General features: G+C 41.6%; 1 protein-coding gene and 1 long non-coding RNA gene across 3 annotated transcripts in view; one reads left to right on the forward strand and one right to left on the reverse strand.

Moving 5' to 3' along the window:
* LOC145447917 (uncharacterized) overlaps positions 1–17,578 on the forward strand; it is a 45,167-nt gene extending 27,589 nt beyond the window's left edge. Inside the window, exons 16-18 of one of the 2 annotated variants that reach the window (XM_080326188.1) lie at positions 11,791–11,914; positions 11,981–12,078; positions 12,164–13,287. In XM_080326188.1, coding sequence (XP_080182314.1) covers positions 11,791–11,914; positions 11,981–12,078; positions 12,164–12,262 — 321 coding nt within the window. In that variant the 3' untranslated portion in view covers positions 12,263–13,287. Of the gene's footprint in view, positions 1–11,790; positions 11,915–11,980; positions 12,079–12,163; positions 13,288–16,337 lie in introns of those variants that run through there. The other variant, XM_080326187.1, reaches the window with a different exon arrangement.
* On the reverse strand, positions 4,844–9,662 carry LOC145447932 (uncharacterized). The gene is made up of 3 exons (XR_013917755.1): positions 9,102–9,662; positions 8,433–8,518; positions 4,844–5,065 (listed from the first exon to the last, which is right to left on the reverse strand). It is a non-coding gene; the product is annotated as an uncharacterized LOC145447932 (long non-coding RNA).
* Positions 17,579–17,833: the final 255 nt, after the last annotated feature.

Below are 17,833 nucleotides of genomic sequence, written 5' to 3' on the forward strand. Positions count from 1 at the left end.
ATACCAATGGTATACATTAGTACATAAAGACGAGTACAGGAACATACAGTCATACACACATATGAATGTGAATAAGTCAACCTCAGTTTCTCCAAGCTTTCATCTGAGTATAACTATAAAGAGAGACGATTAGGTTGTTATCTAACTCCAACCTAAGTACATACTGATGAAGAAGTTAACGTACAAATGCTTATATGCCTTCAGAGTAAGGAATTGCGTCATCGTTAAAAGGGTTTGGTGGATGACAAGATAATCGTTCTGCTATTTTGCGAAGTCAATTACCGTGCCCAGCGCCCCAGGAAACTGTCACAAAAACTCCTACATTCCTACATAAGGGATTAATATCCGGATGGCCAGTGGTGTTTCCTTTCCAGAAATTGCACGTTGCAGTAGTACCGGAATGTTTCTACTCTCACGGCATGCCGTGAGCGCCTGCCTTCCACTTATGACCCTCCCAAAAACCGCACACACAAAAAGTATATTACAACATGGGTTTCCCATATTTGGTGATGGAGCGTTTTCGCCGCGCACGCGATAAGAATGACATAAGGCAGAACATTAGCTGCAAACTCGATTTTGCAGTACTTTGTTAAGACACGATTGCCGTCACAGATTTATTGCCCGTACTACACAGACTTGGCGCATAGCAGTATAAGTATTACTCCGGTCTACTGCACGAAACCTGCGAACTATATCAGTTTTTGCCCCATTTTCTAGAATACGATGGTGGCGTTACAAACTTACCAACAACGACAATCCGAGCAAAATCGCAGTATCACGTTCCACGATTACGGTATGACGTATTAAATTAATGTGTTTTACACACTCCGTGTGGTGATTTCTATGGAGGAAATCATTAATTAAAAATTTACATTTTGATCGAAATATGTTGGGCAGAACAAGTACTGCCTCGACCATGCAGGATCGTTACCCAGGCCGGATGGCTGGCACCATATGCCTTGTACGATTTAAACTTTAACCGAGGTGATATTGAGTCTCACCATGCGTCCAAAAAGAACTAGTGGACCAAGGGAATTATCCTCACAACCAATTTATAGCAAGCAAGCAAGCATTCATGTATCAATTTAGCCCATGACCGCAGAAACGAGTGCGACACTTTTACAAATAGTTTAACCAGGCCGATGAATGAAAATGCCGAGGTAAAGTGGACTCGCGTCACAATGGTCAATTCAAGTTAAGAGCCTTTATTTATTGGTAAACGGGCGTCCGGAAGTTAAAACCGAATTTAGAGAAATTACAGATCTTACGCGTAGAGGCAATTTACTGACTGAATACCCAGTATGTGCTTGTGCGCCAATACTTTTGCATTTTAACATTCAATATTACCACACGTGTACGTACAGCCTCATTGCGCGATGTTGTATCACTTTTGTCATTACGGAGTGCTTTATACCGGACGCAAATGACGATAGTAACTATCGCCTTTAATTCTGATCTATCGTATACGGTCAACCATAGACGGGAATGTCAAACTCGATTTAGCGTCGCGGGCCGGACCAAAACCTTGATCGTTTGAGCCGGGCCAGTCTAATCAAGCCTGATATCTACCTATAAAACTACACATATGGTCATAAGTTCAATTTAAAGTCCATGCACACAGACGGATTACAGAAACACGGGCTCTATTCTAGCAATACGTTCCCGAGAACACATTTTCGAAGCAATCATACTATCGGGTTGTTATTCTTTTCATGCTAGTCGTTTTCCGAGTAATGACCTAAGATGTCCAATGTCCATATACGTCACTAGTAATCGCTATTATGCCTTTCAATCATTCCGCGCTTGTGTGTTTATTGCGTTAACGAGACACCATCCACATTATCATTATTAATACAACAATTATGGTAGCTTAGGTAACATTTTGAAACTACTCCCAATTGCTCACCACCGATGAAAGGTTTCTTACGATGTATGTGTTCCCCTTCATTTGTGATACTTTCGAGATGCTCGTCATGTAGCTGGTTTTCTTTAGCGATAACGGTAAAGCTGAGGTCAATTGACGTATATTTCGTGGTGCAAAATTCGCGTGATTCAGGGGTTGCCGTAGTCAGCTCCTGCATCGAGTCGCCCTTCTCCGTTCGTCGCCATTCGACTGATAAATACACCAGTGTGGTAACATGATGGAAATTATCTTGCTTACCCGTCACCGATGTTGCATTCGGAGATTTAATGATAAATTTACTTGACATGATATTAGCTCGGTCGGGAAGAAAACCGGAGTGGTTGGTATATATACTTTTGCCGAAGTCCGCCATTGCGTCACCAACAATTTCCATGGGTGCAGGTTACCTGAAACGAACTGCTTAAACCATAAAACATGTCGCCATTTTAGATTTACATTGCTATATGTGAAAAGCACATTCTCGTGGGGACTATATCTGACCGTCAGTTCCAGGCGTGTCTGTTTAGTTCAGTTCTGTTGTGATTGGCGTCTGTTGCATGAATAAACTCCCACATTGTTGATTCGTCGTATTGGTATGTTCGATATTAAGACGGAGCGCATAATGTTGCCGGCATGCCTCTGCACAAAATGTTACATTTTTAGGTTTGAAGGTTTGCTCGCAAGCGCCCACTCCAGTCTTCATTTCTGGATATGGCAAATCCACGTTTTAACATCCTAGGGCTTATAATACACCTGTTCCATATGGGTCGTACTACTCAATCCACCCGCTAATTTCCCATTTATGTGCAACATTTACACGTATATAGTGCAACACTTCAATATCTACACTCAGTGTTTCCATTACACCCCGTTATTCGTTACGGTCTTTACTTCACTTGTACCCAACTCTCATTATATAAATGGGCCCTCTAAACATGCGTCTAACCTAGACTTGGGTATTGTACGGCCCGCGGGCCAAATGCGACCCATAACCGCGATTCTGAGCGGCCCGCAAAAAGCTCCATGGATTTTAGACTATAAAATCTATTTATTATTGTTAAAATGTGGACAAAAACTGCAGCATAAATTGATGCGGAAATGCGTTTACTTGGAAGTCTTGGTTTATTTATGTACCGCGATTACGTAACGTACGTCGTGTAAGTAATTCAGGTAAAAAATAAAGTCAATATAGCAAATTATGCCGTAACAATTAAAGTCACAAGTCACTGTTTCCATATTCAAGTTCAAATCTTGCTTGTTGCCAGGTCTGTGCTTAAACTGTTACGTCATACGTTAGAGAGAGAGAGAGAGAGAGAGAGAGAGATGGTATTCTTTTTCGCCTGCACCATCGAGATGCTTTGACGACGGAGATGCGATACGGCCTTTATAGTAAGGCCATCTAGTCTGCACCCCCGTTTTTTTCTCCTCCATGCTATCCGTGATTGCCGAGCGCCTAGCAGGATAGCCGCGGATACCAGTTTTCGAGTCTTTGGTCTGACCCCGCCGGACGGATCGACCCCGCCGGACCGATCGAGAAGCCGGACGCACAACCATTACACTATCTGGCTCGGTTTACCAAATCCTAATTCGTAAAATAATGCAATCAGTACATGTGAACTCCGTCTTCGCTCACACACGAAGTTATGTCAAGCAATGAAAGATTATAGATGACTAACCTATGGAGGTTAGTTATCTATAGAAAGATGCGGCTGTAGGCCGACATTTCAACGAGATTTGGAGCACTGAATATTTCTTTACTGCAGTCAGTCGTGTACATGTACAGTGTACAGTTGTACACTGTACACCAGGGGTCGCCAACTCAAAACGGGTCGCGGGCCACTTTTCAAATTTCGTAGAGGCCGCGGGCCGCATGAATTCGATATCGATGTAAAATAGGCAGCCACGTTCTAAAACTCTACTTCAATACAACGGTGAGCTACCTAACATAAGCGATGAGCATATTGACCACAAAAAAAAATTTATTAAATGAATACAAATACAGCAAAAACAATAATCATCAATTTTATTTTATTTTGAACTGTGAGCTATGTACGATACCTGGAAACGCTTTTCAGCGACTAAGGAATCGATATTGGGACCAGCGAGATACGTTACTAGCTGAAAGACCATCTCCACGTAAGGCTTGATCTTGTGGGGAAGCCTAATCCTGTCGTTCTCAAACTTTTTTAGACATGCCCCCTTTATGATACTGAAAAATCGTCATATCACAAAATGCAACCAGAATGCTAGCAATCCCAACGGCTAGTTTGATGGCATGGAAGGTTATGGCTGTTGATGAGAGAATTCTATAAGAGGAATTCCGGACTATACACAGAGCAATAACTATGAATATGAGGTAAATCGCGCGGAGCGCGAATATATTTTTCATTTGAGCGCATCCCCTCCTCATTCAGATGCTTTCGCGCTCCCCAGTTTGGGAACCACTGCCCTAAGCCATTTCTAAGCGTCCCGGTCTTGGCAGTGTTTTTGGGCCATTGCAAGTCAAGGCAATATGCCCATTCATATCAGCAGATTCCGCCGCGATGGAATGCTGTTGCCATCACCACAGCCGTTTTAGCTAGTGACGAATAGTGATGTTGGGCACAGGAGAATAGCTTGTTTTGAAACAACAACAACGACATGTTGAAACTGTAGTCAATTACAGCATTTGAAATTGGATTTCTTAGCTTTCTTCCGAAATCTCAAATCAGGTCGCGGGCCGCAGAATATGACTTGGCGGGCCGCATGCGGCCCGCGGGCCGCGTGTTGGTGACCCCTGCTGTACACTGTACAGGTCTTTTAAGTAAATGGTGAGTACCGAGTAGGTCTCCGGAATATAACTTGAGTCGGCATTATAGGAAAATTGAATCGGCGAATATACAATAATATGCATACACTCGGCTAAGGGCTAATGCGGATCAGATAGCGAAGCCAGCAAGGCTATTTTCCCAAGCCACACAGAGCTAGGGACGCAGCCTATTATTCACTCATCCACTTAGCAACATGTGTTAATGTAGTACTGCTTTCAATTTATAAATAAAACTGCATGCCGCAGAGCATATCGTCTGAATGCAAACTTTTGTCTCGGCCTGCCAACGTACTGCTTCACAACTGACCTGCCGGGAACAATATAATTGCCCACCCTTAGTCCAACCCCCCAACCTCTAACCCAGGGGTGGGCAAACTTTTGAGCTCGCGGGCCGCATTCAACATCTAAATCCATTCGCGGGCCGCATTATATAAAATTGAGATTATATGGTGAGGACGTGGAGATTATATATGTTCCTATTTAAAACAAAACAAACATTGCTTTGATGATATCGTACACACGTCAGAAGCATAGTGGCGAGATTTCATAGGCTGGTTGACCTCAATAACCAATTTGTCAAAATTATAGAGACGAAAGTCGTTTGTCTCGATTCTTAGAACAGGATTGCAATTTAAATCTATGAGCAGCGATCTGTTCATAGATTTACTAATTCCACTTTTGGCTCAGTTCCAGGACACAATACTGACAGCATCATAACCATGTTAGCTTCAAATACCCCAATTCTACGCATACAGAGAACTAATCTACCTAAGACACGCGCAAATCGTTTCTATAAGCACATCACTGAAATAATTAAAACTGCAATGGAGTGGCCAATCTGAAATCCCACTCGTTATCCGAATTATGTCAATCTCGTTTAGGATTTCTGTGATGTTTAGTAGTTGAAACCTTTCAAGCTGCGTGCGCCCGGAGCGCGAAAAAATTTTTCAGTTGAGGGAGGGCGTAGCCCAGTTTTAGAACCACTGTCTTCGAATTATCGTGGTCAAATATACGAAGAAAAAGTTTAATGAAGTCCCTGCATTAATTCGATTTTTAGTACGGATTTTATCAATATTTTTAAAAAGTTTCTTTAGACTCTCGCGGGCCGCACAGAACGGTGTGGCGGGCCGCATGCGGCCCGCGGGCCGTAGTTTGCCCACCCCTGCTCTAACCTGTTTATGTCTTCCATTAGGGTTCTGGTTAATATCAGGCTGAATTAAACCAGTGTGATATAAACCAGGTTTTTTCCTTTGATTTTTGATTTTAATTTGACCGTTTTGATTTAATTGATTTTTTGGTTTTTATTTTTATCTTTGAAAAGAGGCGTGAATATAGTATCTTTTGGGATAACCATTGTATCTTGTACACAAACCGGACATATTTTTTTGCAACCGGTACCGTTATAACTCAGCGAATCGAGGTCAAGGCGGGAAAAGTGCGCTCGCAATAGGAGGTGATCATTGATCACGATCAGCCAATTCTGGTGCTTTGCTCATTTCTGCGGATTCGCTGTGTTCGTGGTGCTGCTGTTTAGTGTTTATAAGGCGATGGTGGGAGGACGAAAACGAAACTCAATCTGAAGTCTATATCGGGAGATTCCCGCATCTCTGATGCCAAAGAGAAGCAAAAAAGCCGTTTGCATTTATTGCAGTGCTGATATGATGGGTCAAATAGCTAGAATGAAAAAACATACGCAGGTAAGATACCATGTTTATGAGTGAAACCAATTCATGTAATTGCTTGAATACTACATGGTAATACGTTGACATGGTATGGGCAGATTACATATTTGCATACCTAAAAACCCTTGTGTGATATGATACCGGTAATATTATGAAACACGTCAACCGAAAGAGACGTACTTTCTAATCCACAACACATGACTATGAACAATTAGTGTTCCCCGCGAACATATCAAAGCTTATGGCGTTGATAATTAGTTAGGGTTAGGGTATCATCATGCAATTGAGGTTGGGGTATTGTAGATAGCATACGGTTGGGGCTAGGGTAAGGTTTGGTCATATTGGTCTCGTAGGCAAGGCTAAGAACTGCTCGTATTATACCGTAGCCATGAATCAATGATGGCATGGGGAACCCTGGTTTGTGATGGTCATGTTGTGGATAAGAAAGTATGTGATTATAGTCCTTATCTCCATCAGGGTTCCCTTGACCTCATTTCGTCATGGTGTCTGATTGACTAAGTAGTGACTATGGTATTATACTAGCAAACTAGATTGCTTGACCAAAACCGATCATAAAAAGCCGACAGGTATTTAAATGTATGCAAAATGTTATGTTAATTTTATTGTTGAAATCGATATATGGTCTACTCAAGCCGTATTATGTCATTATGGGTTTGTTGATTAAAACTTTTATAAGGCGGCAATTGAAAAAAAAAAGTAATGTGGCAACTGTTCGACACTGACAATCATAACTTCATTCTTACTATATTGCTAATAATTTGCATTCATTGATGATATGAATGATACCACCCAAAACTATAATACATGACCAATTAGATTATTAGAAGAACATATTGGTTCTCAACAACAAGGAGTGTAGTTCTTTTGATTCCACAACGTTTAACTCAGAGTTACTGAGTGACAGGTTTGAATTGTAAATCTTGCATTTTTGCAGCCATATCAGAATTGGACAATACTTCCGCTGGGCTAATCCTATCAGGCTGGATGTGGCTCAAGCTTGAGTTGAAAAAGACGACCGCTCTTAATGCTGATGAGAAGGGTCTGGTGCTATCAAAGATGCAGCGAAGAACAGAAAATTATGTCGAGGACCATCATCTTCTTGCCTGGGTTCTAGATCCTCGAGTTAGAAGTTGTGGCTTGAACAAGACTGGCAAAAGGCTTGTTCCTGATCTGGCCAAAAAATTATTTTAAAGATAGAACCAAACTGCACTGATGGGTCTGCTTTTAACCTCATCAAACTCTGGTTCGACTATGACCATAAAGAGGGTGAGTCTACCTGCGTACACCTAACACTGCACGTCTCTGATATTACCCTGATTGTTTTTAGGAATTTTTGATGCAGAATCCAGTATCTGGGCACCGTGTCTTACATCAAGACCGGCACTATTCTGGATGGATTTAGCTGATGATTCTCCAGAACTTTCGAAACTCGCATGGACTGTTCTTTCGTGCGTTCCACATGCTGCGTCCTGTGAGAGACTTTGGTCATGTGCGGCAGCAACTGCAACTAAGAGTCGTAATCGCCGAACAAAAACAAATCTTGAAGTTATGCTTCGAGTGAAAGATCACTTCATGGATATTGACTCTGGTACTGGCAAAGTAGATAAGGCGACGAGAAAGATCAACGCCTTGCTGGCAGAGACCACTCAAGACACCAACAGCTATGCTCATGATGAAGATGCTACTGAAGATGCCGATGTTACGGATGCTTCTGATTTGACGCAACATGTCGGCTTGGTATTAGAACAGATTTCGGACGATTCTAGCCACCAACATTTCTCTGCTGGGCTGAACATTTTCCAGTACGTGGATGAAGATTCAGAGCCTCGAATTATTCAGTTGATGAGATTTGCGGCTGTACCTTGATTTACATGATTTTCAATGGTCTGGGGCTCGTTGTTGTTGTTTCAGTTGTTATAAGTAAAATAAAATAATAAAAACCAAAAAAAACCATGGTTTTTATTATCGGATCGATTTAATCGATCCGAATCAGAGGCAAATTGATATTTACCGGAACCCTATCTTCCATTCGTCGCGTTGTATTTGCCGACAGGCAGGAAAGTTGGTACGGACCAGCGGTTGAGAACGCTTGGCAGAGATGACCTGAATTAAAATTTCGAAATCTAACTCCTGCTCCGTATGGACGTTTCTAATCTACGAATATATCCAATCCCGACTCCAACTTGAATTCATACAATGATACGATAATATTAACTATCATTATATATATACAACGCAGAATGTAGGTGTAGGCTACAACGTAGAATGTAGGCTATGTGGATATGCTTTGTAAGATATAATAAAATAACATATTTCCATGTCAAATTAAAATAATCAAGTGTTCAAACCAGTGGTTATGACGAAACGGAGCAAACAAGACAAAGAAGCGATAGGCTACTGCTGTATCTGGCTGACACCAAATTGACCGTGATGCGCAGTACAATTTCAACACAGTGCACTGCAATATTTTAGCAATGTAAATCAGCATCGCCAGAGCGCCCAACATAAACATCACCTTGCAAATTTCTCACAGAACACACTGAAACAATGCTGCAAGCTCGAGCGGCCTCATAACCGAATATGTTCTGGCACTGAACAGGATTTTTAAATATGGGTCCCCCCAAATGCTAAAGAGGGTCGCTGGTTGTACTGCTACTGAGGTTCGCCTTCTGCAAAAGTAACTCACCAGTCACCATACTTTGAATCAGAGCAAGTCCTGTCCCGAATCCTTCGTCAATTCTTCGCCATCCATTTCAAATGGCCATCATCAATTGCAGCGATCATGTAAGCATTCGATAACAAAGCAGCCACCTTGCAGTCGAATCGCGCGCTTGTGAAACCTGAGCACTGAGCGGTGAATGCAGTTCCACTGTCTCGTATAATTAACAGCATCGTGCTCTGTATGCGGTCAACAGTTGAACAGTCGGAACGAAACATGCAAGGTATACAGGCTCAGTTATACAGGCTCACTCAAGCTATCCATGAGTCAGAGTAAGACCCGATAAAGAAGGAATACAAGTGAGACTTTTAGCCGAAGAAGCGTCAAAGACAGCCAAACACCTGTTACATCGGGCATTAATACTGGTTATACCAGTACGCCGATGTGGATGTTAGATTGATAGACCGCGGCTGGTCGTTTTGGTATCCTGTCTGTTCATTACATGACAATTGTGTCTCGTCATGATATACTGCGTCTTGAGCGGCTGAAAATGAGAAGCATTGCCGCCACGACACTCATGAGAGTGTATTCGAACCCTTGTCCCGATCACCTACTCGTCGGAGGATGATCTGAGCTCCTCGTCACCGCACGGTCCGTACAAGTCGGCCGAGCTTCAAGTCGGCAGCAAATAACCTGATTCGAACACATGGGAGCAAGACAGACAGAGGAATACTAGAGCGCAAGTATGAAAGGCGTGCGAAAGTGCACGAAAAAGCGAACAACCAGACGAAAACCGAAATTCATGTCCTGGCGTCAAGACCTGACAAGTGCCATAAGCGCCACTGTTGTGTGTGTTATCAACAATAATGCTATATTAAACTCTTTTAAATACTGGTGGCTGTCGAATGGATAATTATGGTGGTCTGCATGAGAAAGGGGCGATGTAGGCCAGTATTTTGTGATAGCATAACATTGGAAATATAGTAGGGCAGGGGTCGGCAACTCCCGGAACGCGTTGTTTTAGTTTCGTCTGATACGTGTAAGCGATTCCAATATCTCCAAATTAGGAATGGCCAACCTTTTTGCCATTCACGGCCGCATTTCGACTACTGCTATAGCCTACGGCCGCATTCCACGGCATAGTCGTATTAAACTAGCTGGACGCCAAACACCCATGTTAAAGTGTCTGTGGCCTGGTCATTCCCGGTGAACTCCGGACTAAGCTTTTACGTCATATATAGGCTTACTATATACGCACCAAAGTCGCGAGTGGTGACTGCGTGATCAAGTTTCGGGAATGTTCAAAGTCGGGCAAAGCGGGAAATTTTTTTTAAGTTTCACCAATGAATTTCGTCATTAATATTAGTAGTTTTATGTATCAAATATTAATCCTTTCTTAGCCCATGTGATCAGATTCACTGCTAAGGTTAATGGAGGTAATGTTTTCTAAAATTTAGGGCAAGTTGGATGATGCGTCTTCGGGTGGGGCGATTGTTATTAGTCACTTTGTTGCTTGCCGTTATTTCTTGACCGCCCATCAGGATTGTCGGTATACTGAGGAACACACGATTGCGAGTTTGTATTTCAATATGGGGCGCTTCAATTTCCTTTGCTACTTGAATCTGTACTGCAGGCGCTGATTGGAAAGGGCGAGAGTCAATTCGTAAATTCAAATTGCATGTCGACGGCCGCCGACACATACTTATTGAATCACGTGTCCACGGCCGCATAATGTCCCTTCTGCGGCCGCTGGTTGGCCACCCCTGAGATATACCAACGAAAACCTTTACCGCTATACCGCGATCTTTTCAGCTTTGAAGACAAATCTAGTGTCAGACGAACTTAATTGTGACATCTAGCCGACTTGCATGATACAGGAGTTGGCACATTTGTATCTTCAGGCCATCTCATCATAAAATCTTTGATGAGTCTGTCACTTATGGGCTATGGTACCGAACACAGTAGACTTGGAAACGATCAAAGCAGCCACAGAAGATCGATGATTACGCGACTAAATTTAAATGATGCACTTTTATTACGTAGATTAAACGGTAGGTCTAGTGCGGTAGCGACCAAAATTTATATCCTTCGCGACGAATACTAAGAATCGCTGACATAACCGATGCCGTTGCCAGCTACAGATAGGTAGTTGGTGTGATTCCTTGCTTGAAACTCTAAATATGACAAAATAAAAAATGGTTTGCACACAAGTTGGTAACATTTTACAATTATTTGATATTTTGGCACGCTGCATACGAAATGTTGCCGGTCACTGTATGGTTACCATATACGTTCTCTTTTAGGAGGATTTGCCCTATTTTTTTGAGAATTTGTCCTCTTTTTTAAAAATTTTGTTACACGTTTGTTAAAATTCAACTGAAGTATAGGAGATCAATGTTGAAAGTAACGCTACGAAGGATCATTTGAGAGTTTAGCCAGAAAGTTGACCCTTTTTTTAGTCAACCAGTTCCAAACACCCAATAAATTTACCAATTTTCCCGGATTTTACTCCGGTATTGTAAGTCTGGGAATTTTTAAAAAGTGTCCTCTTTTCAGATTCCCAAAATATGGTGACCCTACAATATAGCCATAGCCAATATATACTGGACGTAATTGCGCAATAAACCTTCTTTGTGGTGCTCTTGTGTGTTGATCGTACTGTAGCCTAGTAACAATAAACTAAATAGTTTTGTGTAATGGCCAGCATTTACAATAGGAGACGAACGGGACCATTGTATCATTCGATTCGTTACAACCAGGCACGACGTATACCTTCTCAATAGCAGCCATGAACGAAGCCGGAACGGGTGCGCCATTCCAAGTCGAAGTTACCACAGATTGTAAGGCAATTCGTCAAACCAACAGTATACGTGGTCTGGTGCGAAAATCTTTTTTACTTATAACAGACATGTCAACACAGTTTCCCTGGTGGTGGATAGTGATTGGAATTGTACTGTTGGCCGTCGTCATAACTCTAATTGTGTTGATTGCTCGACGATCGAAGGTGAGTTTCGCTTGAAAATAATATGCTTGTTAAAACTAACACAGCTTCTATTACATCGCTATTCTATTTTATTTCTTGACTTCAGACACGGAATGTTGCCAATCCTTACGCAGAATCTTACAACAATACATTTACTCCGACCAAACGACGACATTTAACACCTTATCCCAGCATAATGCCCTAACATCATGATTTCGATGTTTATATATTTTAATAAATATATTTTTAACAATAATGTTGATACTATGGTTAGGTTTATCACAAAAAAAAACTTTCTGTAAGCTTCAATTCAATTTTAGGCCCATCTGTCAAGCGTATTCTCATCCAATTCTACCAAACTTTTGAGAACGTGATCATACTTTTTCCAGAGCCGGGGTGGGCAAACTATGCGGCCAGGGTCCGCATGCGACCCGAAACACCGTTCTGTGCGGCCCCCGAAACCCCCAAGAAAATTATTGATAAAATGCGTACTAAAAATCTTATTACTGCGACCTGACTAAATTTCTTCTTAATATATTTCACCATTCTAATGGTAAGTTACATGCTTAATGTGATGTTTATTTCTTTTTTTCGTTGCTACCGCAGTTGCCTCAAAGCCCACACATTTTTTAAGGTTTCACTTGCTAAACATCACAAAAAGTCAGAACAGAAGTGCCATAATTCGGTTCACCAGCGTGATTTTGGATTCGAAATCCAGCAAGTTTATTACTTTTAGTACTGTGCTTGGAAAAACCGATTCGCGCGTGTGTTAGGTCGATTCGTCCTCGCTATGTGTTGGAGTATTTCATATTTATAATTACCCATATATTGTAGAAACTCGTTTAAAGGCAACATGGTTATGATGCTGTCCTTCACACCATCCCTAGCTGTCAGCATTGTGTGTCCTAGAGGTAAAGTAAAAGTAGTACCAGCACATGAACAGATTGTTGACCACAGATTCGAATTTCCATCCTGTTGCAAGAATCGGCAAAGGCGACTAGCGCCGGGCACAATAATTCGAGTACTCGAAACTGAATCGAGTATTCATTTCAATGATTCGAGTCGAGTAGTGAAAGATGATTTTTTCGAATACTGATATTATAAGCTCCTCGCAACTTAAGTTAATTTACTAACGAGAATTATAGTTTTGATACTATTTTCCGTTGAGGAAGCCTTGAAACCTTGATTGGCCGTGTCGCAGCATACCAGACAAAGTACAAAGCTACGAACGTTACTTAGGGTTACCATACGTCCTCTTTTAAGAGGATTTGTCCTCTTTTTTGACTTTTTTGAAAGTGTCCTCGGAGCAGTGGCGTAGCAGCCACCTGGCGGTTCTGGCTCTGCGCCAGGGGCGGCAGGCTCCAAGGGGGCGGCAAAATGAGGCTGCACAGTGCACAGTGCACAGTGCACACCAATTCTTTGATTATGTATTATAGTGGTCCCCACCGTAAATACTATTTTATTCAAATCCAAATTTTTCGACGGCAATAACTCCGCTTCCACTGTTCGGAATTTAACAAAATTTGGTGAACATCGTTTCTATAGACAACCTAACACTTTCATGGGGTGAACAGAAAATTTTCAAATTTTTTGTTATTTATTTTTATATAATGAATAGAAACTTTCTTCTCCTGTAGCAATGCGGCTACTGGTTGGAATTGAACCAAATTTGGTGTGTAGGCTTAAATTAAGCAACCTAACAATTTTATCAAGTAGCCAGTGCGATTTGAGAAAAAGTCATTTTTGAAGAGCCCTAGTGCACAGTGTACACTACACAGCCGGCTAAAAGCAGCGTAATTGGTAGTCCTATATAGCTGGCGTCCCGGGAGGTAAAATTTAATCAGACTGGTCTCAATCGAAAGCTAGTGTCGCGTTGATTTGGAATATGTTAACATGACAATGGAACCACTCCTAACAATCGGAACACAATGACCAATCGACCATGATAATGGAAATTACATCGAGCGATTATTCGGAAAATTGCCGATTTTCAAACCAGGATTTAAATTGTATTTCCGGAATCAGGGCAGCAATAGCTTTCGATTACGATCAGTATTGTTAAATTTGACCGCACGGAGGGCCTGGCCAACTATAGGATGACCATGACCAATTATGCTGCTTTTACCTGTCTCATCAGTAGTGTCTGGGTAGTGGGTATTCAAGTGTGACAACTAAGTTGCCCACCTAGCCGTAGGTTGGTGATCTATACTTTGGGTTACGATTGGGGTTTGGCAAAATCGAGTACCTGAATGATTCGATTCTGAATCACTTATTAATAATAATATGCTTCGAGTCGAGTATTCCAGTATCCCTATATATGAGGTCAAAACAGAATGCCATATGTCACAGTTAAAATATGTACCTTTTATCCCACCAAAAAGAATATAACGCCTGTTATACGTCACATTAAAGATACTTTGGTATTTTTTCGACCATACTGATTTCATTACATTTTGTGACAATGTTGAGGGGTGATCATGACTTCTGAAATGTGGTATTTCCACTAAACTTAATAACTTTGCACTACATGTTTTGTATGCTGCGATACGGCCAATCAATGTTTCAAGGCTTCCACAGTGGAAAATAGTATCGAAACTATAATTATCGTTGATAAATTAACATCAATGGCGAGGAGCGTATAATTTCAGTACTCGAAAAAAATCGTCTTTTACTACTGGACTTGAATCATCAGATTGGAGTACTCGAATCATTGTGCCCAGCCCTAGTTACGATTTGGTACAACAGACCGAGATAGCCGTGAAGGTAAACCGGTCCTAGGAACTGTATAAGTTGGTTATAATTGTCAGGTTGACAGATTGGGCTTAAATTTATACAAGTGTTAATTAAGACTCGAAAATGAAATACATTCGTTCGCTATTTCTCGTCTTTATTATTTTTGGTGTTATTAACGTTGAGACGGTGAGGCTGAGACGCGGCATATTATTTGTAATATATTTTTTGAAAAGATTGCTTGAAGATGAATCTACGTAGAAATTTGCTGCGGTCTACTGAGGGGGGCGGCATTTTAAGCGAGAGCCAGGGGCGGCAGCACATGCTGCTACGCCAGTGCCTCGGAGGACGCCCTTTTGTCCTCTTTTTTGAGATTTTGTCCTCTTTTTTGAAAATTTAGGTCAGATTTAGAGCAAAATGCGAGTGATATGTTGTAAATTAGCACCGAAGTGACGCACCGGCGGGTATTTCGGAGTGAAAAACGGTGATTTTAGCTCTGAGCGGCAAGATGACCTTTTTTTTAGTCAACCGATCACAAAGTGGGAAAAATTCACTGGTTTTTGAGAATTCTTCTCCGGTTTTGCAAGTCTCAAATTTCTGAAAGAGTGTCCTCTTTTTAGATTTCCGAAATATGGTAAGCCTAACGTTACTGGAAATAACACATTTTCGAAGTCATGATCATCCCGCAACATTGTCAAGAAGTAGCCTACAATGAAATCGGAATAGTCGAAAAAATACCAAAGTATCTTCAATGTCACGGATAACATAGGCTACATTATATTAATTGTTGTAGCATAAAAGGTATGCGTATTTGAACTTTGACATAGGATATTTTGAGTGATACTCGAATACTCGACTCGACTCGAACCGTAAAACGTTATTCAGAATCGAATCATTCAGGTAATCGATTTTGCCCAGCCCTCCGAGCGACTTTCATCGCTAGTTTTGACAAATTGGTTCTTGAGGACGACCAAGTCGAAATACAAGCAATTTCTTCTAAATCAATACTAGCCAGTCTTCAGGATTACCTGACCACGACCTAACATCGACCTCGCCCTACGCCACATGTCACCTCATTTTGTCGCTTGCGTCTTATATTATCTGCATTACTTTTCATTCAGTGTGCACGCCTCTTATTTACTTCGCATAGGCTAAGGTGGGTGTCTGATCTTAAAGGCTACTCTGAGTTGTTTCGACACCTTCCTATCTTTTCATTGTATCGCAGTCTTGTGATGTTTTGAAACGATAAAAATATCAATAAACCTGATTGACAGGTGATAAAATCTTGTCAAAAATCTGCCAATTAAACGTTCCGTCCATACAATAAATGTTGATGTAATAACGATTACTCCTACAACATTGCTGGACAATATTGACATTGTAACCTCGAAACAAATGAAATCCTTATCGTGCTATACATTATACAATTCACTGTCATTCCCTTCTATCGTGGCTTGTATCTCCATTCACACAAATTGCATTTGCAAGACTGCTATTGACCTTCAGTGACTTTCTTTATTTTCTCCTCTTCAAATCGTCTTATCCATCAGACACAACGGGAGGGTAGTCCTGAATTTGACGGAATGCAAGAGAGAGCCGATGATAGTTGCTGCTCTTGCTGGCGTGCAATCTTCCACGTGACACAGAAGGATGAAACGTCATTGGATGGACAGCGAGATACACTCGAGGAGCCCGATGGACCTGGATGCTGCCCCTGGAAACGAATCCTGAATATTGGAGGAAAGCGAAAGCCACCCAGTCAGCCTCAAAGAGGCAGGCACGCTGCCGACGCATCATCTCACACAAGAACTTCAAATGCAGGCGGGCAATCTGAAAGTCATACTTATAGCGACATTGAACAAACACCACCCCCGGTATGTTGTCCATGGATTAGAAATTTTCAGGTCAGCAAGGATGGAAGAAAAAACGCAAACAGGGCCGCACCGGATACCATGCCTCGCGACAAGCCTCCAAAAGGTTGTTGCGGCTGGGCGGCGATATTTTGGGTGAACAAGGAAGAAAGACTCAAGGATGATGAACACGTCACAACTGCGATATAACTTCCGTCTAACGCTTCGTGATTGTCATTCATGGTTGCTCCGTCCCCTTGAACCTGAGTTACTGATTCATGCTGCGTGTAATATAACTTACTGCCATGTTTATGATTAATATTTGATTGTAGCCTACCGTTATCCCCGGCTCTGGCCATGCCAAGCATCAATGCTATCATTCGAATGCTATTTTCGCACTGATTCCGAAAATTCAAATTAATAATGCTAAGGCACCAAATCCCCTTCCTGAAACAAGATGAAAATCGGTTCTTTGCGTACAGTGACCTGACATTAGGGTTACCATACCTCCTCTCTTACGAGGATTTGTCCTCTTTTTTTGACTTTTTGTTAGTGTCCTCAGAGGACGCCCAAATGTCTTCTTTTTTGAGAATTTGTCCTCTTTTTTGAAAACTTGGTTAAATGCATGTTAAAATTCGATCGAGATATAGGAAATCAGTACTCAAGTAGCGTCCCGGCGCGTATTTCGGGAGTTGACCTCTTTTTAGTCAACCAACGAAGAATTCAACGACAGTGTGTATTTCTGGAGACGACTCGGAGAAATGACCTCATTTTTTAGTCAACGAACGACAAACTCGGAATAAATTTACCATTTTTTCGGATTATTCTCCGGTATTGTAAGTCTAAAACATTTGAAAAAGTGTCCTTTTTCAGATTACCAAAATATGTTAACCCTGCCTGACAGCATATAGTTAGATAATACAATGTGAGGCACAAATTAATCTGCTGCGGTGTTGTGTATTTTCCTTACCTACATTCAAGCACGGATATGTAGTACCTTCGCACGTAGGCTGCGTATGGAGGGTGTAAATTTAACAAGAAACCTTTTAGGTATATATATATTTGCGAGTCTGCATTCATCATGAACCTCTCTCACTGGTCAAGACCAGTCTGCTCGTTATGGATGGTGGGTAATCATCCAAGCCGAACTGTGGTTGCACTCGAAAAGCTAGAACTGCCTCAGATAAAGGAACAGA

This window comes from Botryllus schlosseri, chromosome 10 (assembly GCF_051294905.1).
Source record: "Botryllus schlosseri isolate E-star chromosome 10, Bs_hap1, whole genome shotgun sequence".
Lineage (NCBI taxonomy): Eukaryota > Metazoa > Chordata > Ascidiacea > Stolidobranchia > Styelidae > Botryllus > Botryllus schlosseri.